The 22,614-nt window shown below is 49.8% G+C and overlaps 2 protein-coding genes across 9 annotated transcripts in view; one reads left to right on the forward strand and one right to left on the reverse strand.

Moving 5' to 3' along the window:
• UNK (unk zinc finger) overlaps window positions 1-11,749 on the forward strand; it is a 67,557-nt gene extending 55,808 nt beyond the window's left edge. For 3 of the 4 annotated variants that reach the window (XM_043497362.1, XM_038371821.2, XM_038371825.2), the window contains 3 exons: window positions 4,059-4,240; window positions 5,012-5,269; window positions 5,678-11,749. In XM_043497362.1, the coding sequence (XP_043353297.1) occupies window positions 4,059-4,240; window positions 5,012-5,269; window positions 5,678-5,833 (596 nt within the window). In that variant the 3' untranslated portion in view covers window positions 5,834-11,749. The remainder of the gene's footprint in view (window positions 1-4,058; window positions 4,241-5,011; window positions 5,270-5,677) is intronic. The other variant, XM_038371822.2, reaches the window with a different exon arrangement.
• A 4,307-nt stretch (window positions 11,750-16,056) lies between these two features.
• UNC13D (unc-13 homolog D) overlaps window positions 16,057-22,614 on the reverse strand; it is a 54,048-nt gene continuing 47,490 nt past the window's right edge. For all 5 annotated transcript variants that reach the window (XM_043496327.1, XM_043496328.1, XM_038372047.2 and 2 more), the window contains 4 exons: window positions 21,727-21,847; window positions 20,679-20,802; window positions 19,399-19,604; window positions 16,057-18,800 (listed from right to left, as the gene is read on the reverse strand). In XM_043496327.1, the coding sequence (XP_043352262.1) occupies window positions 18,694-18,800; window positions 19,399-19,604; window positions 20,679-20,802; window positions 21,727-21,847 (558 nt within the window). In that variant the 3' untranslated portion in view covers window positions 16,057-18,693. The remainder of the gene's footprint in view (window positions 18,801-19,398; window positions 19,605-20,678; window positions 20,803-21,726; window positions 21,848-22,614) is intronic.

The raw sequence follows: 22,614 nt of genomic DNA on the forward strand, positions 1-22,614 counted from the left end.
GGAGCAAATATCCCCATTTTACAGATAGAGAAATTGTAGAAGAAAGGTAAAGTGACTTGCCCAAGTTCATATAGCACTAATGATGACTTGATGAGGTGAGAATTTGGGAGTTTCTGGCTCCCTGTCTTGTGCTCAGACAAATAGACTGCATCTCTTTCTGCTCAGAGCTTAGGGCAAGTGATTATAGCTTGGATCCTCAGCGCAACAGAGCTGAGGTGGAGAAGGGAAGATAGTTTTAGGCCACCTTTCATTCTTGGGAACAAATGGGGCTGGACTGCCCTTGGAGTAATTAAGAGCAGCCTCAAGCATACTGTAGACTATGCCCAGCTGCAGTTCCATTCATATTTCCATTCTACAACCTGGGCTCAGCAGAATGCAGCAGTGCTCCCGCCACATTCCCTTCCATCCCCACCTCCACTCCCAAAGTTGTGCTCCCTACACTGAGGGCTGTGAGTGGCACAACACAGGCAAAATGGGGGAGCAGGATCTGTTAAGAACCCACAGATATTTCAAGAAATCAAATAATTTGATTGGCTGAATGTTACAGTGACTCTTGAGTTATCAATGTGTATGACAAAAACAACAGGCAATAGGGCTTCCTTTAGACAATAGTGAGAGAGCACTTATCAAATTTGGTTTCAGAGTGGTAGCCGTGTTAGTCTGTATCAGCAGAAAGAATGAGGAGTACTTGTGCCACCTTAGAGACTAACAAATTTATTTGAGCATAAGCTTTCGTGGTCTAAAGCCCACTTCATCAGATGCATCTAATGGAAAATACAGTAGGAAGATAGATTTTTATATATATATATATATATATATATATATATATATATATATATATAAAGAGAACATGAAAAAATGGGGGTTGCCATACCAGCTGTAACGAGACCAATCAATTAAGGTGGGCTAATATGATAATAGCTCATCTTAATGTAGGCGGGTAGTGATCGATCTATCAAGGATTGATTTATCGCGTCTCGTCTAGATGCAATAAATTGATCCCCGAACGCCCTCCCTGTCAACTCCAGAACTCCAGCTCGCGAGAGGCGGAAGCGGAGTCGACGGGGGAGCGGCAGTGGTCGACTCGCCGCCGTCCTCACGGTCAGGTAACTCAACCTAAGATACGCCGACTTTAGGTACGCTATTTACGTAGCTGAAATTGCGTATCTTAGGTCGACCCCCCTGCAGTGTAGACCAGGCCTAAGGTGCCACAAGTACTCCTCGTTCTTTCTATCAAATTTGGAAGATTTTTTAATTTTCAATGCTAAATCTCAGTAAAATAGCTAAATGCTTTGCTAATCTGTTGCTCCATGCATCTGACAACGCTGTGTCTCATATCTTGTAATCGCATTCTTTTTGGTCTTGCTTGAACGGCTTATACAATGACATTAATGAGAAAAGACATATCAGAAGGCAATGGTATTAATTACGGGTGGTTTTTATTCATGAGAAAAGTCACAATTTCAATAAGAAAAGGGAAATGTAACAGAAAAAATGATTTTAATAAAGCTATACTTTTTATTTCAGCAGAAAAGCATTAAATAGTTCGTATTCATATAATCACACAGAGTGCAGAATCAAAGAAATGGAATAAAATTGCAAAATGCATTTGGTGATCTGAATTTTTTAAAAAGCAAAATACATCTTAGAACACAGTAGAGGAGTGGGAATAATTTGAGTCTTTTCAGCTTTTGATAAGGTTTTTTGACATAGTAACTTACCGTTTTAGAATGTAGGACTTGTCCATGCAGCTCATTGAATGTAGCTGAGATAGAATGCCTAGTGTGAATAGTTCTTACTTTTATGTATTTATTATTTGTATTACTGTAGTGCCTAAGAGCCCTAGTTATGGACCCATAGGGCTAGCTGCTGTAAAAACACAAAAAAGATGGTCTCTGCCCCAAGGAGCTTACAATCCAAGACAAGAGACAGCAGATGGAGCCAGACAGGCAGGGGAGTACAAGGAAACAATGAGACTTCATTGGTCAGCATGATAAGCAGTGGTATCAGCACAGCAGCAAGCTAATCATTGCGAAATTCCCTTTCAAGAAATCTAGAACAGTAATAAAAACAAAACATTAAACTTTCCCCCACTGCTAATCCTTTTGCTTTACCAGCAGGAGAGCAAATGGACAAACATTCCCTCCTTAGAGGCAGGAGATGAGAGCTGTGGGAAGCCAGGGACAGTTTTTGAACCAGCATAACTATATCGTCGGTTGTGGTGGGATTTTTTTTCCCCCCAAAAAAATAATTATACCACCTGTAGTGTGGATGAAGTTATACTGCTATAAAAGTTGCTGACACTAGTATAGTTTATTTCCCTTCCCATACAGGAATAAGCTATACCAGTTTAAGGCACTTTTCCACCATTATAATTGCATGTGCAATAGGGTGTTGTGCTACTTTTATAATTTAAAGTGGTACAACATTCTAGTGTAGACAAGCCCTGAAAGAAGCAGTAGAGACCCCAAACTAATCAATTTCTGCCACTGGTTTGAGTTGCCCAGCAAGGATAACCAGCTTCTTGGTTCTTGAGTCCTGCTTCTGACTGAGATGCTCTCTGCTGTGCTTCTAGGGGCTGGTTTGTATGCACTGGTTTAACTTATATTTGGTCTTTAAATTAGTTTGAGTTAAACTGTTGCAAACCCCCATATGGACACTCTTACATTGATTTAAACCTGATTTATATCAATTCTGCTTAATGCAGTTAGAAATTGAATTAAGATAAATCTATATAAGCCAGGTTTAAATTGATTTAAGAGTGTCCACACAGGGATTTGCCGCTAAATCACCTCTAAACTACATCACTTTTAAACAACCCTTTCATTAAACTGGTGCAAGCTGGTGAGCGGACAAGGCCTGAGTACCCAGAGCTCTCTGCTGTGTGTGCACCAGTCATCCCTCAACTTCTTGTTGATTCTGCCCTGGATGAGGGCTGCAGAGGTTCATTCTGAGTAAAAACAGAGACTTTTTTTATTGGCAAGGCACAAATCCTGGATTCCATGACCAATGTGTGGCCTTGTTTATCATATATTTTCTTCCACTGCGTCACCCAAGGCCCTGAGTCCTATTGTGAGAGGGGAAATGGGTTTGAATATGCTAGGCTAAGAATGTGGCTATAGCTAGATCACTGCCCTCTTAGTGCTCAAAGATGGCATGCGTGGCACTGATTTGCTTACTGTGGAATCAGAAGGAGAAGTCACACCTAGCTTTGTCTACACAGGCAAACAAAGTGGGTGTTTGCAGTCGAGGTAGCGCAGCGGTTCTCAATCTGTGGGTCAAGATGCCCAATGACCCCATTTTAATGGGGTCGCCAGGGTTGGCATTAGACTTACTGGAGCCCAGGGCCCAAGTCTGAGCCCACCATCAGCGCACAAGCCCCACCTCCTGGGGCCCAAGCCCAAACCTGAGAGCTTCAGCCCTGGGCAGCGGAACTCAGGCTGTAGCTTCAGCCTTAGGTGGCGGTGCTCAGGTTACAAGCCCCTGCCAGGAGCTGAAGCCCTTGGCCTTCAGCTTTGGCCCCCCTGCCCAGGGCAGCGGGGCTCAGGCGGGTTCAGGCTTCAGTCCCCCCTCCTGGGGTCATGTAGTAATTTTTGTTGTCAGAAGGGGGTCACGGTGCAATGAAGTTTGAGAACTGCTGAGATAGTGTACAGCTAACTAGGCTAATGCATGACAAGCTGAAAAGATCCTGAGAAAGTTAAACTGTCTCTCACTGGTGCAAGTGGGGGGATTTCAATTGGGGTAAGCTATCTTGATTGAAAAACTCCCCTTTATAGCCTGTGTAGACAAAGCCACATTCAAGGGGAGCTTCTGTCTGGTGGCAGGAGATGTCAGTTCCCAAACTACACATTCAGCTATGTAAAAGTGTGAGACCTTCAGTATGTGAGCATTGCTATCCCCAAATGGATGACTGTCTCCTGAAGGAGTGAACTGGTTCCTAAAACAATCTTCTGCCTCCTAAACATTCACTGTGAGCCCTGGATTTCACAGGGGCAGGGAACAAGTGGGGAAACCTCCGACACCTGTGACATAACCCTCTCTGTCTCCTCGTGAAACAGGTTTAAATGGGATGAACAGCAGCATATGGGAGCACTTTGCTTCTGGGAGTTTTTCGCCCAGTACCTCACCTGCGTTTCTGTCAGGTCCAGGTGCTGCTGAGCTGACGAGACTGCGACAAGAACTGGATGAAGCCAACAGCACAATTAAGCAGTGGGAGGAGTCCTGGAAACAAGCCAAACAGGTACAGTGCAATTTGCGGGGGATGTGGCAACAGGATGTCAAGGCATAGCCAAAGAGGCTTTTCCAAACCTAGAGATGATGTGAGGTGATGTAATTCAGACCCTCTTAGAGCCAGAATCCCTTAGACCTCTTTACACCCACTTACCAATGGGTAAGGGAATGAGAGCTGGTGTACTTCGTGTGCTTAGGAGCTGGAATGGTGTAAGGCCTTGTCTACACACTAAAGTTGCACCAATTTAACAAAAAGGGCCATCTTAAACCGATTTAGTTAAAGTGGTACAAAAGACTGTGTGGACACTTCATATTTCAGTTTAAAGCAAGTTTATTTCCTTTTAGCGTAGTCAATTAGGAATCCGTTTAAGCTAAACTGAAACCAGCCACTTTTAAACAGAAAAAAGAATCTCCATACAGAGGCTCACACCAGTTTAATTAAATTGGTGTAAAATCACACCTTTAGTTAAACCAGTGCAACTTTCCCATGTAGCCAAGGCCTTAGTTACTGCAGAGAGTGATATTGATTTAACTTGCTCTTTCTTACATCCTTCAGTTAGCCACTTTTTTTTGCTACACCTCTCCTCTGGTCTCTCTGCATTCAAGTTATGCCAGTGCACACGCCACTTTGGAATCTGGCCCACTGACTTTAAGGGGGTGTAAATTTCATGTTGGTAAATTGGGGTGAATCTAAATAGGTAGATAAGTAAAATGGAGTCTCAGCTGGTCTCGGATGCTGGCAAAGGGTTTATACTGACTCTCTTTTTGCTGGAACTTTCAGGCATGTGATGCTTGGAAGAAGGAAGCCGAGGAAGCCAATGATCGCGCCAGCACAGCGAACATGGAATGTGAGCTGGCCCGGGAGCAGAGGGAAGCCCTGGAGCTGCAAGTGAAGAAACTCCAGGAGGAGCTGGAGAGGATCCATGCTGGCCAGGACCCCCAGCTCCTGCGCTCATTCTCTGATCTAGAGACCCTCTCACTCTCCACACTCTACACCCTACAGAAACAGCTGCGTGCCAACCTGGAGAGAGTCGACAAGGTGAGCATGAGGGACCTTGGGGTGGGAGCATGCCACTTACCTCTTACTTTCCAATTGGTCTGTAGAGATCTAAGGCCTTGTCTATACAGCCAAAACAGAAGTTAGCAACTTTTTGGCTCAGCCTGAGTGGATCTAGTCAAACTACGTTATAACCAGGTTAAACAAATGCTGTAGCCCTGATCTCTACAGGTACTAGCTAGAGTACAATTTTAAATCTAAGTAGGTCAGGGAATAGAACCTAAAAGTACCCAGGAACCCAGCTCTCAGTACACCAGCCTGTGCAGCCTCACTTTCACTTCACAAAGCTGATGGGAATATACTCCAGTGTGTGCAGGTGGAGGAGCTTTTCCTCTCCCCAGTGCCTTCCTTGTTTTTGATGATTGCATTTTGGTTTGTCCTCTCTTGCAGGCAGTATTTCAGATGCAATCAGTGAAATGTCTTAGGTGTCAGGAGGAGAACCGGGTGGTGTTACAGTGCCAACATGCCGTGCTGTGTGAAATGTGTGCCGAGGAGGGCGAATGCCCCATCTGCCATCCCAACAGGCCACACACTCTCCAGTCGTGACCCTTCAAGGACACTTGGTTTCTCATATCACATAGAACTTTTTAACTTTATATATATATATATATATATATATATATATATATATATATATATATATATATATATAAACAAAAATTAGTTGCAGAGCACTTTTTAATATTTTACACCCGATCTAAACTGCCCATTTCCCACTCCCCACTAATTCTAACCATTTAGGAACTTTGAGAGCTGTTGTTAATACAGCACAAAGGGCCATTTGTGAAGAGTCTGTGTTTTTTCTCTTTTCTATTTAGGATATAACAAATTTTTGACTATTTTGAGGGTTTTGGAGTTGGGGAAAGGGGCCTCCAGGTGCTTTCCAGAGTGAGGGTTGGACTCATGGGGGAGGAAGGAGATGAATTCCCATTGCTTGATCATGTCTTCAAACCTGCACTCTTTTACTGACCCAGCTTGTTAAAACCATCCCCACTGACAGAAGCCCTGTCGGGTGTCTGCTGGGTTAGAGCTTTGCTCACTCGGATGCTTGCTGATCTCTGAATATCCAAGAACTTTGCCTGTCCATTTAAACAACAAAGTTCACTTTTTAGAAGTTTTTTTACACAATTTGTATATTTGTAAGAAAACAGAAAAGGGAAAAAATACTGAATTTAAAGCAACTCAGGCCAGGTCAGGCCAGTGGCTAGTGTATATTATAGGTCTGTCTGGGGGGTCCTGGGTTTGAGAGTCCTTAGAAATACTGCCCAGCCGGCAAGCTAAGGCTAATCTGTAGAAGGGAAGTGGAACCACAGGTTCTGTCTCTCTCCATGGTGGCGTCTTTGTCGAGATGTATTTCAGCTTCAGGTCGGATGGTAGTCTGGGGACGTGCTTCGTAATTGCTGATGCATGTGGAAGAGATTCCAATTGGTGAGTGGGAATGTCAGGTTGGAAGATGAGCTGGGAGGTGATGACTGTACTTGAACTGGCCAGATATTTCCTGCATCACTGCCTCAAGGATAGCAGGGTTCCCACAGCTCTGTGCTCTCCATGATTGTCTGGGGGGTGAAGGTGAAGCCTGAGCTGAGAACTCAGGAAGTTTGTAAATTATCTCTGCCTATGCATCTGGTTAATATTTAGCACTTTCAGTAATGAATTCTCAGAAGATCCCTGTGAGGGGTTCTCCTTCCCTGAGCAGCGCCATTGCTGTGCCACGGTAAACAGAGGTATCCACACCAACCTACTTATTTCTGTATCACTAACAGGCTGTTTGGGCAGGCAGTTTGCAGGACAGTGATAGAAGTTCCATTTGCACTCTTGCTACAGGTGCCACTAGTATTCATGCTGTTGACACAGCATTATGCCGGTGGCAACAAAGTAATTGCCATCATGGAGCAAATCACTGCTCCATCTATTCCAGCCTTGAACAGTGGCCAATGCCAGAGGCTGCAGAGACAGGTCTAAGTTATTTCTTCCGGATCACAGCTGACCACTTTATGCCCTGAAGCATATTTGATAACACTTGTGACTTTTAAACTTAGCTAGTGTAATTGCAGATACTGTTCTTATTCATATACATGTATAACACTAATTTGAAACTTTACTAAAGCTAGTTTGCTCAGTAATGTCCAGTTGCAGAGAGTTCCACAGGTTAATTATATAGTTACTAGGACAAGGTATTGTGTCAGTTGAGAAAGGAAAAGAACTTCAATTTCAACTTGACATTGAAAATCCTCAAACCACCAGCCATTGTGTACAAACATTCCTGGTGACCTGGTGGAGTTAGCAATAGAGTCTAACCTGCAGGTGTCTAGCAAACAACAGCTGGACCTGTGGAGTGTAACAGGAAAGATATGGTGCCACCAAACTCAATCTCCTTCTGATAATGGGGACAGATGGGAAAGGAGGAACTCAGGTTCCATGAACACACTTCCTTTTTCATGACATTCCTTTTCCTTGGTGCAAGGAATATCTTCCAGTGTCCTTGGGCTCTCTCACTTTCCCACCTCCTGCTGTGCAGGTTCATCTTTTGGACATGCAGCTTTCTGCAAACTCAGGCTGGATCCTTCTAGGGGATCTGACCTGCTGTAAGCACCATGGATCTTTACCTCCCAGTACCATCAGCAGGGGAGCTCATGCTACCTTCTACTTGTTCACTTGGGCTGGCATTGCAATTTACTCCTAGGTTAGTATGGTGGGGAAGGAGAGGTGGGAACCTCCAGATTAGCCCTACACCAGCAACAAATGTTAAAGTTCATTGTTTCCTTCCAAGAAAAACAAAATGCCACTGGCCAGGACCCTGTCTAGTAGCTGAGCTTTTCTACAACTATTTCCTAAGTGTAAATTGACTTCTGATTTCAGGGGGAGGCAATAACCTGCTGGGTTCCCAACCAACTGGCCAACCAGGTCATTAATTCATTTATGTTCTCTTTCGCCGTACGGGGCGGGCAGGCTGTGGGGCACTGCAAACAGGCTGCCGTTAATGGGACAAATTCCCCTCTCAGGTACAAATGCACGGCTCACACTGTGTGTGTATCTGAGGCCTGAGTTTGACACTGTTTCATTATTACCCATTTTTGGCTCAATCCTGCCGTATCTGCAGGAGCAAAACTCCCATCAGAGTCTCTCTTTCTCATTTAAGTGTTTTTTAATGCACCTACTGCAGGCAGCCTCTAGACACTATAACACACATTGAAAAGTATCTGTTCTGTCTGAAAGGACCATAACCTCCATGTCTGGGAGTTTTACCTGCATTAAAAACTGCAGGATTGGGTCTTTAATCCCATCAGTGACTCCTGGTTCTGGGTGATCTGGGCTAGTTTACCTATCTTCCCCACCCTGGAAGTGCACCAGAAACCCCAGCAGCCCATGGTTGTTAATAGGAACAATTAAACTGTTACCAGAGACTTTCAAAGTATTTCATATTTAATGCAAGGAATTAATTAGATTTGCTTCCATGATTCCATCCTTCTTCTGCAGGGAAGGGGTTAATATGCATTCCCAGATGATCTCTAAGTGCAGCTCTGTGTAGTTGTTTTTTTTTTTCCTCCTCCCCATTAACTTGTTTTTGGTAAAAATGCTTTTTTCCATGTGTATTTTATTGTAATTAGCATCAATTTTTAAATTTTTTTTGTATAGAGCGATACTGCTGGGTGACTATTGTGGCCATGTTGTTTGGTTATAGCCTTTGAATGTCTGTGCCATGAGGTGGGACTGGTCTCAAAGGCCTGCAAACCTGCCTCGGTTTGATCTTAAGGAAAGATCATTTGTTAAAATGTATGAAAATTATTTTATAAAAACAAATGAAAAACCACAAAAAAAGGGGGAAGGAAAAACCCAATGAAAATTAAATTTACTAAACTGTTTTGGTAACTAATGGAAAAATAATAGGGAATAAATTCTCGAATCTGGTCTGTAATATTTATAAGCTCTGAAGCTGATCAGCCCACATGGCTACTGGATGGAAATTAGTGTGTAATGTTTGTTTTTGTTAATATTGTGGTTTATTACTCTCCTTCCTTCCTTCCTGTAGGATTGTCCATTGTGACCCCATGCTCTTTGGACAAATCAGTTTGTCCAGAGAACTGGCTGCATAATTGCAATTGATTCCCACAGGGGAGGTTTTATGGATGTGTTCCCCTCTCCTCCCAAAGTTACATTGACCCATGATCAGTATACTCATGTCTGTCCCATTAGGATCTGGTAATTCCTCAGTAATGCAGAACTAGCTGGTCATGCTGAGGGGTCAGACTTTTCCCCATTGGCAGATTGCTTAGCCAAGTGGGGTACAAGAGAAATTCCAACCTGGAGAACTACATGGTTTGCCTTCTGAGCAAAACACAGTTTTTCTGTTTAATACATATCCAGAAGGACCAAAGAATCCAAATTGGAAATAATCTAAAAATCCTCCCCCTCCCTGCCCTCAAATCCTGATTCATCCCTGCCCCACACCAATCATAGCAGAACAGGTTGAAGGGATTAGCACCAGGTGTGAAGTGTGACCCTCTTCCCCAATACATTGTATTTTGTATCTTTGTACAAACACAGTGACTTTTTCTCTCCTTCCTCTGGTCCTTCAACAAAGGCTTTTTAAAGCTAGGTTTCTATGAATTTTTAATTGCTGCTCTTTCAAAACATGAAATCTCTGAAATGTGAATGATTTCTTTTGCTCCAGATGGAACAGAAAAATTGATCTTTGTGTATTTGATAAATAATTTTGGGGCCCTTTTCTTGCTAGAAATTAATAAGAAAATAAGAGTGAGTTGAGGACAGGGGCAAAAAAAAAGGGCAAAGGCTCTGACTCTCTCTAGCAGCTGTTGACTTTACATCATCTGAGCCAGGTGATACCTGCATGGAGCCACTGTGCTGCTCTTAAAGCAACAGGATTCTGTGGCCAGCTTCTGTGTGTTATCAAAAGGGGGCTTGCTGAAATATTGGTGCTAATGCACCCAGCCCCTCTAATGTATTGTCACAGGCTGTGTATTTTGGAGCAGAAAAGTCCATAGTGTATTGAATGGAATAATTAAATCAGACCAAGGGGACCCTTCTATGGACTGAGTCACATTAAAAGAAAAAAAGTCTTAGTCAAAATAGACAATTTCCAGCCCTTCTGAATTATCAGCACAGTTCGCTGATGATAAATAGATAGGGCATGTCTGGGAACATCCCCCATAGCTTCCACCCCTCCACACAGAGTCCTTATTGGATAAGTAGCATTTGCCTCCCAAAATGTCCTGTAGCATTGGAAGGGTTCATTAGAAACGCTGACCTCAGTGACTAATTCTGCCTGCTTGGCAGTTTCCTAGCCCTGATTTGAGGGAAGGGAGTATTAATTGTGTTGTGAAACCACAGTATTCTTAAAGGTCAATAAACTTGTACTTTATTATGAAAAATATACAAGTCTGTCCACTTGAAACAGATGAATTAGAGCAACAATATTCTACATACATACTTTAAAAAGCTCAAAAATATCCTTAGAGAATAGCCATGAGCCTGAGAATTTCTCCATGTTCGGGAGGCTACAGTGCATTTACATAGCCTAAGGACACTGAGACCATGCTTGGCTCATCTCCTGGCCATATGGACACCCAGCCAAACCCAAACTGTGGCATGGGGATATGTGACAAAGCAGTCAGGTGATATGGGGAAATGGCCCAACTAGGGAGCACAACATTCTGTCTTCCCCCAAAGGGATCTCTGCAACTGTTCTCATACAGAAGGGGTTTATACTTTCCATATATCTCCAAAGCTTAAACCTGAGCCACTAGCAAGGGCTTGCACAGTTCAGACAATGAAGAGAGTTCCTCACTGTGTGAGGAAGAGTTTAATGCTGAATGGACTCAGTAATTCATTGCTGTTCCACTAGCCACAGTTCATCCTCTTGTTCCCTCTTCCTCCTCCCAGAAGGCAGAATATTCTTACCAGTGTTTCCTCCAGGATTATAATAATCCCTGGAGCACTGCAAACAGAAAATAGATGTTACTGGTGTCAAGAAAAGTATTGCAAAAGTGAAGTATTCCTGCAAATTAGTGACTGTGGATCAAAGGTATCTATGGGGCTTCCCCACGCTGTAGCTTCCGATGTTAAAACAAAATAAATGCGTTAAACAATACACACTACAGTAGATCTGGTGGCAGTTCTTGACCAATCTCTTCCTTGGACTTCCCGGAGAAGGAGCATTGGGAAGGAGCATCCCTCAGTCTGTGTAGACGGTGGCAGAATGGTAATCCGTGGTGTGTACAATGTGTTGTTGATTCCATGTATAGACTGTGATTTCAGCTGTCGTTCTTTCTCGTATTCTGTAAATACGTGTTTTGGCTGTTGGAAACCTGGTTTAGACTCTTTTTCTCAGCAGAGTGAATTTGCATGTGGGTCTGGAAGGAATGCAGTCTGTGTCACAATTTCAAGGGCAGGATGGATTTTCTAGAGGACAATAAATTTTTATTTTTTTGCTAATAAAAAAAACCCAAGCAGCTTGTGTGTGTATGTGCGCACAGTGCATCCGGGCAGTGGGGTGAACTTTCCATGCGTCTTGGCCCTGCTCTTCAGAGCGAAAGAGTTCCTGAAATTACAGACCCAGCTCATTGGGATACAGCACTGAGAGGCTGGGCACCTCCCAGACAGCTTTGTAGCTGACATTCCTCCCCCAAAGAGTTTACAATCAAGATGTATCTATATGATAATATGTAACAGGTCTGAGACAGTCCCATTAATGGAATGACCCCGAGCCACATGAGGCTCTTCGCAGGTGCCTCCAAACTAGCCAGATTCGTGGTCTTGGCTAAGAGATCAGGTCTCAAACGCCTTCTTCTGGAGGAATGAGAAGTAGCCCGGCTGAAGAAGCAGTCCCATGATGTAATCAGTAAAAGTATCAAAGGCAGTGTTAGAGCAGGATCCTGGGAGTGGGACCTTGGATCTGTTCCCAGATTTGCCACTGACTTTCTGTGTGAAATAGCATTAAAAGCACGGTGAGATCCTTGAATGAAAGGCACTATAAGAGTACATTGGTGGCATGGAAGATGGAAGCTGTCAAAAACACTTCCAAAAGATCTTTGGAAAATGCATTTTTAATACAGATGTCACTGGCCTTTGGATCAGGCTTTACGTGTGTTGGGAACTAGCTACGGGCACTGCAGCATCTGTCCTGGCTGTGTGGGGCTGGAGGGGCTCATGCAGCATCCCCATCCCCCCATGGTGCATCAGGAGCTGAAGGGGCTCAAGCAGGGCTCCCATCCCCACCATGGTATGTCAGGGGTTGGAGTGTCTTGTGCAGCTTCCCCATATCCCACTCCCCAGGACTCTACCTTTTTTATTATTGAAGCGTGTCTTGTGCATTGAACTTTATCCCACTGGAACCATGCAAGAAAGCACCCCAGGACAAATGGCCTGAGCCCAGAGCCTGAGTTCCCTGCTGCCTTTAGAAGCTGTGAGTCCCTTCAGGGCACCACTATCAGGAGTTCAAGCTAAAGCAAGTCAAAGACTTGACATTAGCTCATCAACAGGCCACGTGGATTGGGTGTGACTCTTGAAACTGGCTCAGCACATCCTGAGCACGGGTGCTGCCCTGGATCTGGATTTCACTGGGGCTGATCAAGATTTGCTAGGCACCCTCCCTCTGAAAATCAGGCCTGTTTAAGGTGCCTCTAATCTGGCATCCAAAATTGTCTGTCACCTTGGGAAGGTCTGGCCTCTATTTCAATAGCCTACATTGCTCACAAAAGATCCCAGAGAGCTTCACTCACAAGACCCGTACGGCACCCTGAAAAGGCAGCCAGGTTGTCTCTGCTCTTTCTGCTGCTCTGCTGACACTAGTATCAGAGGCACCCAGTCATGATGTGGCCAACTGCTCCCTCATCCACCACAGCTGCGCTGCAACAATCATTAATAACATTGTTTAATAACATCTTGTGTTCATCACCCATGGCATGGGGGTTGTTGCTAGATGGACCATTTTCAGGGGTTGGTAACAAGCCTTTCTGAGTAACAGGAAGGTCAAGAGACACCCATCACCATTTCCACTTAGAGTGGGAGACCAATCTCCTGTCCCAGGTCCCAGTATATTCCCCCAAGCCTTCTGAGTCAACATGGGAAAATCCTTGCCAAAGCCATGCTCCTAGCGAGAATTAGGAGGACTAAAAATAATGCTTCATGGCTTTGGCTGTAGCTCTGTGGTGGGTTCATCCCTTTCCTGGCCTGGAGTAGCTCCAAGGGCAAGGTTATTTTTAAATGGTAATAAGTAGCTATGGTTTTGCCACCTCTCAGCCACAAAATGTAGGTTGGTGCTGCACCTCAGGTGCCTCTCGGCAGCCCTGGCTCACTGAAATCCCGCGCCAGCCCTGAGGGATGCGGTGACTAGGACACTGTCAGCCACTGTCGCGCCTTGGCTGGCTGGTGAACCCCTTACAGCAGGTGTCTGTGCAAAACAGTGAGTGGCCTTTGCTCGTGCCACGGGTGGTGAGCTGCCCGGGCCCGGTAACAAACGGTGTGTTGACTTGTGGGGCTCATCCCTGCATGGAGCCAAATGCCCTTCCTGTCCACTGACCTTGTCTGGAGCAAAGGCTACTGTGCAGCGTGGGCCATCAGCGGCCCTTGGGGCCGGAGCAGTAGAACAGATGCAGCCTTTGACCTGGTCTATAGTGTCCTGCTGAAGGGACTCCTCCAGGCGCTTTTCCGACGGGCAGCAACTGGCACGGCCTCCCCTCCTCCAACGCACCAGCAGCCAAAGCGGTGAGGTAGGAAATTTCCAAGTGGCAAGGGCTGCTTTTAGGGCAGGTCATGCCCACGAGTAGGGTTGCCAACTTTAAACCCTGACACCCAAACACCTCAGCCCCACCCTCTCCCCCAAGGCCCTGCCCCTGCCCTGCCTGGTCCAGCCTGTCTCCCCGCCCCGCCTTGGTTGCTGGCTCTCCGTCCCTGCTCCCGCATCCCCTGGGCCTCACCTGCCGCCTGCAGAGCCAGGCTGGGGGGCGCTGATGCAGCGTCTGCCCCCCTGCCCAATTGGGGCACAGCAGGGGTCAGTCCTCGGACTGAGGTGCTGGGGTGGGAGAAATTGGGGCACAGCGGGGTGTGTGGGGGGTGTAGGGTTTCCCCAGAGTGAGGGGCCAGAATGGGGAACTCAGGGTACAGCAGGGCAGGATGGGTGTCTGTCCCTGGAGCGAGGGACGGGGGGGGCCCACAGCGCGGGGCCGGGGAAATCAGGGCTCAGCGGGGGGGGGGGGCGGGGGCGCACACAGGATACCGTGCCCGCCTGGGCGAGAAAAGCAGCAGCTGCTGCTCGTCCCACCCCCTGGTGGCAGAGGCCCCACTATGGCAGGTTGGCAGGTAACCGGACTTTCAGCGTCCAGGGCGCTGCCAGTTTCCCTCTTGGACCGGACGGTCCGGTAAAAAAAATGGACACCAGGCAGCCCCACCCAGGAGCACCACCTCGGGAGGCTACAGGACAGGGCTGGGCTTGCGCCGGTCAGCCAGCTCCGGGGTAGGCTGAGCTCCACAAAGGGCTTTGCACTGCGCCATCTGCCAAATGCAGGCAGGCCTGCGCCCAGGGGCCTCAAGCAGTGGCCATGTGTTGGCTCATCCCCACATGCGCTGCATTGGCAGCTGGGGAGGGGGTGGGGGCTGACACACACACCCTGCCCCCACCTGGCCCTTTACTGACAGGGGAGCAATTTCCAGACAGGAGAGAGGAAAGTGGTTTGAGACCAGTGCCACTGCTCTGTCATTTGCAGTGTTTGTGGCAGCATTAGCTGGTGAAACCCCAGGGTGCATGGGGAGCGTCCCAGCTGGGGGGGCAGCAGGGCCAAACTGCGTGTCTGTTATCCTAGAAACAACAAGTCTGCACCAGAGGCCGAAGTCATCTGCTCCCACTGCTGGTCTGTACCGCCTAGGACAGTGCTGCCTGCAAGGGGCACAAAGGGACTGGCACTAGTGGGGCGGGGGAACCCTTGGTGGAACAGGCTGTAGCCTACCCTGCATAGGAGCAGGCTCAGTGAGCTGCTATCACAGCGCCCACCTCATCATCGCAGCCACGTGCCGCACACGAGCTGCTAGGCCTTGGAGGGTGTGCTCATGGCTGCCTGGAGCAGGGAAGGCAGGTCACTGGCTCAGTGCTGCAGCACCCGTCCCACAGCCTCTGGAAGCACGTGCAGGGCCGCGGCAGCCTCCAGCTCCGAACCCAGTTTGGGATTAGGGCTCAAAGGTCTGTAACCAGACGTGCCTGGCTGGGGTATTGGCAGCCGTGTGGGAAACGAACGGCTTGGCCCCACCACCGCGCTGCTTCAAAATGTGTCTCCCGCCAAACGTGCCTGTGCTACACTATGGAACCATTTGGCAAGAACCCAGCAGGCTAGTCCATGTTTGCGGAAATGTTAACAAAACACTGGGGCAGCATTAGGGTTTGTTGTAAATAAATGTAAAAGTCAAAATAACGCCACCACAATGAAGTGCTTGGAGCCTATAGAAATAGAATGTGTCCATAGGGGTGGGGTGCTGAAATAGGGTTCTGGGTTGATAGTGCCTCAACAGAATTTCACAAAACTGTTGTGGTGACTTTGTTGGGGCTGATTTGGGGCAAAAGAAAACCTCAAAATGTCGGCCTAGCCCCGGAATGGAAATTCTATGCGTCTCCCACCTGTAGTGATCACCGTTGACCCTGGCTTGTGAGACTCAAAAGCCCTAGTCATTTTACCACCCATCACTGCTCTGCGCTGCTTATGCATCACATACTTGTGCATATAATTTTGTCCCCCCACCGGCAGAGAGTTCCACAGGTTAACTGGAGGCTGTTCCCTCTTTATTGCTTTTACTTTTTTTGAACCATTGACCGGCAATCACAAACTTATTCCTTCATAGTACTTGCATCAGTTACTGTACAGCGGGGAGTTAGCTTTTAAAGGGCTGTAACTTTGTTTTAAATAAGAATAGCTTATTTATGAGAACCTTAAAATTGGCTTAGTTGGAGCTCCCCACTTTCCTAGTGAGTACAGAATGGCGCTACCCAAAGCCACGTTGATGCAGGGACTTACGCGTGGCCATGGCTGGAGTTACAACAGTGAGCACAGGTAGCACCACACCCTGCCAGGTAGTGCTAGCCTCATGGTACAAAAGGGGAGCAGAGGTACAGTGAATCTGGCCCATTACAACTCCTCAGCCCACCTCTCAGTCGCTCTGGCGTTGACCCAGCCGCATGCCGTCATGGGGTGAAAGTGGGCCAGTATAGTGCACTGGTAAAAAGTGGCCACAGGTTCCGGCCTGTAGGCAGCTGATGTTAAAGCCGATGTTAAAGCGCTGCTGTGGCAAAGGAGCCTGTTTTAACATTTTTGCCCCTTCCCCCCGTCGGGGGGCGTGCAAAAGGAGCAGCTGACCCGGGCCTGGCGATTTAAAAGGGCCCGGGGCTCCCAACTGCTGCTACCGCAGCAGCGGCTGGAGCCACAGGCCCTTTAAATGGCTGCTGGAGCCCTGGGCAGCGCGGGCCAGACAGCGTGGAGGGGCTGGCTGGGGGACACTGAACACCCCACCCAGCTCCGCCCCTTCTGCCCCAAGCCCCACCCCTTCAAGTGGGCCCAGAGCTGGCCCCCGATCCCGGTAAGGGTGGAATGTTACTTTCGCCCCTGGGTGAAGGCATCGTCTCTGGTGGGTGCTGTCACCACCCTACCCAGCCTCTTGCTGTAGAGACTCAGGACGAGTCAGCACCGCAATCTCTGTCATGGGGCGAGTACCAGGAAAGTCAATGGTGAGCTGAGACCCTGAGACAGTGGACCAGGGTCAGAGCCAGAAGGGAAGGCCTTAGTGGGACGTCAGCTGGCTGGGGCTCGGGTGGGAGGGGGTTCCCTTGTGGCTGCAGACCAGCTGCCATTGCTCTGCAGTAGAATCAGAAGAGCAGCCGCCCCAGCAAGGTGTGGGTGGGTGGCCCTGGCTGTCTTTACTATAACATGTGCCCAAGCCTCCCCGGAGACCAGAGCACGCTCACCCAGCCTTTCAGCCATACCGTCCAGTGCTGCTGTGGCAATCCAGGTGGACAGGTCAAACAGCCCTAGCATGCAATAGCGTGCCGGAGGTGTCCCTGCTGATTACTGAGAGGGAGGAAGGCACCAAGAATCGTGCAGCAGGCCCTGGCGGACCGGGATGCTGTTGTATTTATGTGCGTGCCTGGACTCCACCGGTCCCTGCCGAGCCGTAGCTACGGCCTTGGGGACTTAGAGCCGAGTTCAGAAGAGCCGAGCGGCAGGGTGGAACTGGAAACGCTATGGATAAGGGTAAGTGAGCGCCTCTGCTCTACACGTATAATCTGCTCTTCTGAGCCCATTCTAATCACGGGTCTCTGGCCCCATTCTGACCTGCTCCCTTCCTGCTGCAGAGTAGGCTGGCCCCACCCTGTGTTCTTGGACAGGCGTTTTACACACACACACTAAGTCCCAGCGACGCTACAGCAAGGAACCAGGACACCTACTGGGGGAGGAGGTGGGGAGGGGGGATTGGTACATAGCTCAGTGCGGTACCTACTTTTCCTTATAGCAGAGAGGGGAAGCTATTTAACGAGACAAACACTCCCCTGCCCCCCCACCGAGTATTTCCACTATGAGAAGTTTAGTTATTTGTAACAGTAACTAAAACGTTGGAGAGAAGGAGGCGTGGGTCCAGTCCCTTTAAGGCAAAGGGCACCCGCTGCAGCAGCTGAGCCGACCACAGACCTCCCAGTCCCTGGTCCCAAGCCGAGGGCCCAGCCCTTGCCCAGAGCCGCACTCACGGGTCCTGCGTTTGATGAATTCTCCGGCACAGCACCCTCTGTGGCTGCTGCACGGGGACAGAGTCTTGCGCTTACCCTTGACAGCAGCTCCCCCCTTCCCCCCCTTTCAGCTCTGCTCCCTCCAGCACTAGTGAAGTCTCACACGCTCTGTTCAGCTTCGACAGCAACTCCTGGAGCAGAAGCGAACAGCTGCTGCTGCTCCAGCAGGGCCAGCTGGATAGATTTCAACACCCCCCCCCGACCCCTCCCAATCCCCAGTGGCTTTGGCTGCAGCTTTTTTTGGCCTCCCACCATTTTCTGCTCCTGCACCATCTGGAGAGCAGCGTACAGCATGGCCTGCGGGGATCGCAGCCGGGGCACGTCACACACCCTGCTGGCACCTGACAGGCTGCCGCCGACTAGCCAAGGCTGCTGATGCTGGGTTGGGATGGGAAGCAGCACAGGCTACCCCTGTCCTCAGCCCGAAGCCGGGTCAATTCCACACACAGCTGGGAGCGGAGCCTGCCCCAGCCTAGCTTCACCCCCTGGGGGCCTCCTCCACGGGCGCCCCATCGCTGCCAAGGGGGCTGGGATTGGATGGAGGTCTTTGCAACTGGTGGTGGTTTGGGTCCTGCTACCTCGGGGCTGAGGCCTGCTCCCCTCTGGCCCGGTTCCAGCCTGGTTGTCATCACACACTCTCCTTGGACTGCTTTGCCCGCTGCTTGCGCAGCTTCACAAAGGCCTGTGCCTCCTTGTCCCCTTTCCGGGACTCCAGCAGCTTCAGGAGTGGGTTCCCTGGGGTGAGGCGAGAGAGGCAGGGGTTAGAAAGAAGGGGAGCAGAGAGACTGGTGCATTCAAGCCTCTCTTCTTCCCCATTCCAGGGGAGCGTCCTTCCTAGGAAACCCACATTCAGCCCCCACGGTGGATGCCAAGCGACAGCAAAGCACGTGGCTAAGGGGGCTACACCTTCAGCCATCGCAGCGTTCAGGGCTGGGCCGAGAGCTACAGCTGCCCCAAAGTGACACTCTCTGTGGTGTGCTCAGGGGCTGGGCCCCTGCACATGCCCTATCTGCAATGGGCCCCCACTATCAGAAAGCAGAGACACGTCTAAGTCCCAGCACCGAGCTTGGTCCATTCCCCCAGGCTCAATAAAACGGCACTGGCATAGATCCAAGGCAAGCACCCACTGGCGAGCACTCAGAGAGCGCTGCACACCCCTGAGCACCCTGCCACAGGAGAAGGGCTGGCCACTGGGTTGTCCGATGGCACAGCTGGGGACGCCAGATACAGAGAGGTTAAGTCCCTGGCCCAAAGTGGCCCAGCGAGGGAAGCAGCTCCAGGGAGGGGAGGAAGGTGGGGGCAGGGGAGCAGCTGGAAACAAAACCAAGGCTACCAGTGGGTTTGGGGTGCATCAGCGGTAATCGGGTCTGGGACACCTGGGCTGGGTCAGCTGCTTCCTCGTCTCCGGTCAGCCCCGGCACATTGCAGAGGGGGAAAAAGGCTTCTCCTTCCAGCTCGTTGGCTCCCACCATGTCGTGGTCTAACACTGTGAGCAGCAGGCAGGCGCCATCCTGCTGGCATTTCTCAGGAGGGACCAGGCTGCAGAGAAGAGAGGCAGGCACAGGCCTTCGCAGACATGCCATGGCATAGGCGCAGCCCACCCACATAGAGCAACAGGCGGAGAGTCAGCCGGGTCCAAGCAAGGGGCTCAGACCCTGTGGAGCCCAGATACTGTGGTGATGGGCACCCTGTGACTCCTGAAGCAAAATCCAGCTGGCAGTGAAGGGGCCAAACTTGATTGCCCTTCGAATCAGGGCAAAGGAAGCCAAATGGGAGTTATTTATAGCGCCGGTACCCCAGTGCGCTAGGTGCTGTACAAACCCAGAGACATCCCTGCCCCCAAGGGTTTCCAATTGGAGTAGTTATAGCAAGCAGGTAGGGCCTTGCTGCCCAGTCATAGCGTGAGTGACTTGCCTCAGGCCATAGAACCTGGGGTCCTGTGCTTTACCGGCCAGCCCCTGCTTCTCCACAAATAGGTTTATAATCAGGAGAGAACAAATGAACCCCATGCTCAGTATCGGCTCTGCTCCAATACTCACAGCACTGGGTATTTCCCATTTGGTTCAATGTGCCCACCCATCCTCACCTCACTAATTTTCTTGCTGCTTTGGTGTACCCCCTCCCCGCCCCGCCATCCCCCCTCTAAGCAGGCAGCCAAGGGCTTGGAGCCGCTCAGGCAGGCAGCCCCAGCATTTCACACTAGCAGCTGTTGGCCTGGCACCTCCAAGAGACAGAAAAACACTGTGTGTATGGTTCATTTCAGCAGCCAGGGAAGGCCAGCGCTCTGCTCCAGGCCAGGCTAGGCTCGCCCTACCCAGTTGGGCTTTGCACACACAAGCCTGAGTTTTAGCCCTCTTGAGCCGTGACTGCACTAATCTATCTGGTGAAGCTAGTCTGGCACGCATGCAGCTCTCTCTTCCCAGATGGCCCAGTGCAGGATCTGCCCCCCGGCGAGCAGAGGAGCAAGCAGATCCCGTTGGGAAGGGAAGGGCCAGCCACTGGGTGGAGACAGCGTGTCTGTGGGGGCTTTGTGCTGGGCTGGTGCTCTCTGCCGCCCACCATCACATAGAGAGCAGGCGATGGGAAGCAGCCAGGGTGGCTGCTCATACGTACAATTCAAAGGCCTCGTCAAACAGCGGGTGGAGCTCGTTCTTCCAGCACTGGGTCGTGCGCGCCACCACCTCGGGGAACTCGTGTCGCGGCTCCAGGGTCAGCTGGACAAAGGGGTCGCTGGAGCCTAGGGGGGCGGCGTTGAGACTGAGAGAGAGCACAAGGCTGCTGCGGGGATCCCCTCGCTCCCAGGGATCAGTGCTGTGTGCGATGCTAGGATTGTTTATTCAGCACTGGCGTGGCAAAGCCATGCAATAGCAGCATTCCGCCCTCCCTCCCCCACACACAATGGATCTAACCTCCAAGGGCACTTGGGGGCTACAACAAGGGGGCAGAGTCGGGGATTGGCTCTCTGGGGCTTCTGCAGCACAAGACTTTCTGGTTTGCAGGTCAGTTTCTCCTCCATGAACCCCGCTGGGGACACGTGTCCCCTTGGCGTCTGGACTCTTCCAATCAATGGGCTAAAGCTGGGCTGGCGCTGGCTGTGGGGGATTATCAGCTAATGGGGTTGCCACTGTGTTCAGGTGAAGCAGCAGTGACCTCTCCTGGACGGCTGCATGAATTACAGTCTATTCCCTAGAGATCACCCCAGATGATCCAGTTCAGGTTAGAGGGGACATGTCCATGTGGCTCTGGAGGATGCCACAGGTTGATGCCACCTCCTTGCTCTGTGCGCACCCCCAGACATTACCTGGAGTGGAGACAAACCAGGATCTGTTCTATGAAGCGAGCAGAGCCCCTGCTTAATCCGCCAGGCTCTGGGTTAGGCTCATCTCATGGCAGCCGCTCCAGGCATGTGTTGCAGATAACAGGGGATTTCACAAGTCATGACCAAACTAACTTCTCTGGGATATCGGGCTCACAACTCAGCGCTGTGCACAACTGACTGCAAAGGGGCCCCTCTAGGCCATGTGCCAATGGTATCGTCATTTCACAGACTCAGTGCTCTCCCATACCCTGGAGCCACTGGTTGCATGCACCAGCTCTGATGCTGCGCAGGACCCAAGTGGCACCTTGGTGCTGACTGTTTTCACGGCCCATGGGCTCTCACCATTCGAGTCCAGCGGGATGAGGTTGACAGCGTTGAGCACTTCAACACGGAGCTTTTGTTCCGAGGGGCGGTAAAGAGCTTTAATGGTCACTGCACCGTACTTCTCAGAGCTGGTCTCCAGCTGGGACGCGAGGAGCAGAACAGAAACAAGAGTTCGCCCGTTACGTGAATCACTGGTTCTGCCAAGGGGTGAGCACAGGGGTGCATTATCGAGGTACAGCACCCAGAGCCGGCATCACCGCAAGAAAGAGATCCCAACACGTCTGTACTGGGGTTAGGTACATGAAAGGTGGACAGGGGCGTGACTCTCCCCTCACATCTCATCTGCTAAACTCCCAATCACCTGCCCTTCCCCGTCACTCTGCCCCCTCCCCCAGGATAGCTAAGTAGTGCTTTCTCCATTCCCAGTGGATCCTGCCATCCTGCACTGTGGGAGCAGAGGACAGGAAGCGGAGGATGGGAAGACCTTGTGATTTGATTAGGAAGGGCTATAGTCGGGTCCTGGATTGTTGACTGTTAATGTATGTCTACATTGCAATAAAACACCCTTGCTGGCCCACAAAGGAGGAGGGTCCCGGAGCCCGGGCTCCAGCCCAAGCCTACTGGTCTATACTGCAGTTTTATAGCCCCACAGCCTGGGCCCTGTGAGCCCGAGTCAGCTGACATGGGCCAGCCACAGGTGTTTTACTGGAGTGTAACAGTAGAACAAAACGTAAGTGTCAGGCCCAGTTTATACAAGGAAATACAAACAAAAGGGTCATGTTTTGTAAACGGACCGTTCAATGCAACAAAATAAGTTTACTCACAGTCATGGGACTGAAGGCTGGTAACTGGCTGCTTTATTTAACTGGATTACAACTGGGGGTGGGGGGAGGATTCCCACTGACT

The sequence above is a fragment of the Dermochelys coriacea genome, chromosome 14, assembly GCF_009764565.3.
Source record: "Dermochelys coriacea isolate rDerCor1 chromosome 14, rDerCor1.pri.v4, whole genome shotgun sequence".
NCBI lineage: Eukaryota > Metazoa > Chordata > Testudines > Dermochelyidae > Dermochelys > Dermochelys coriacea.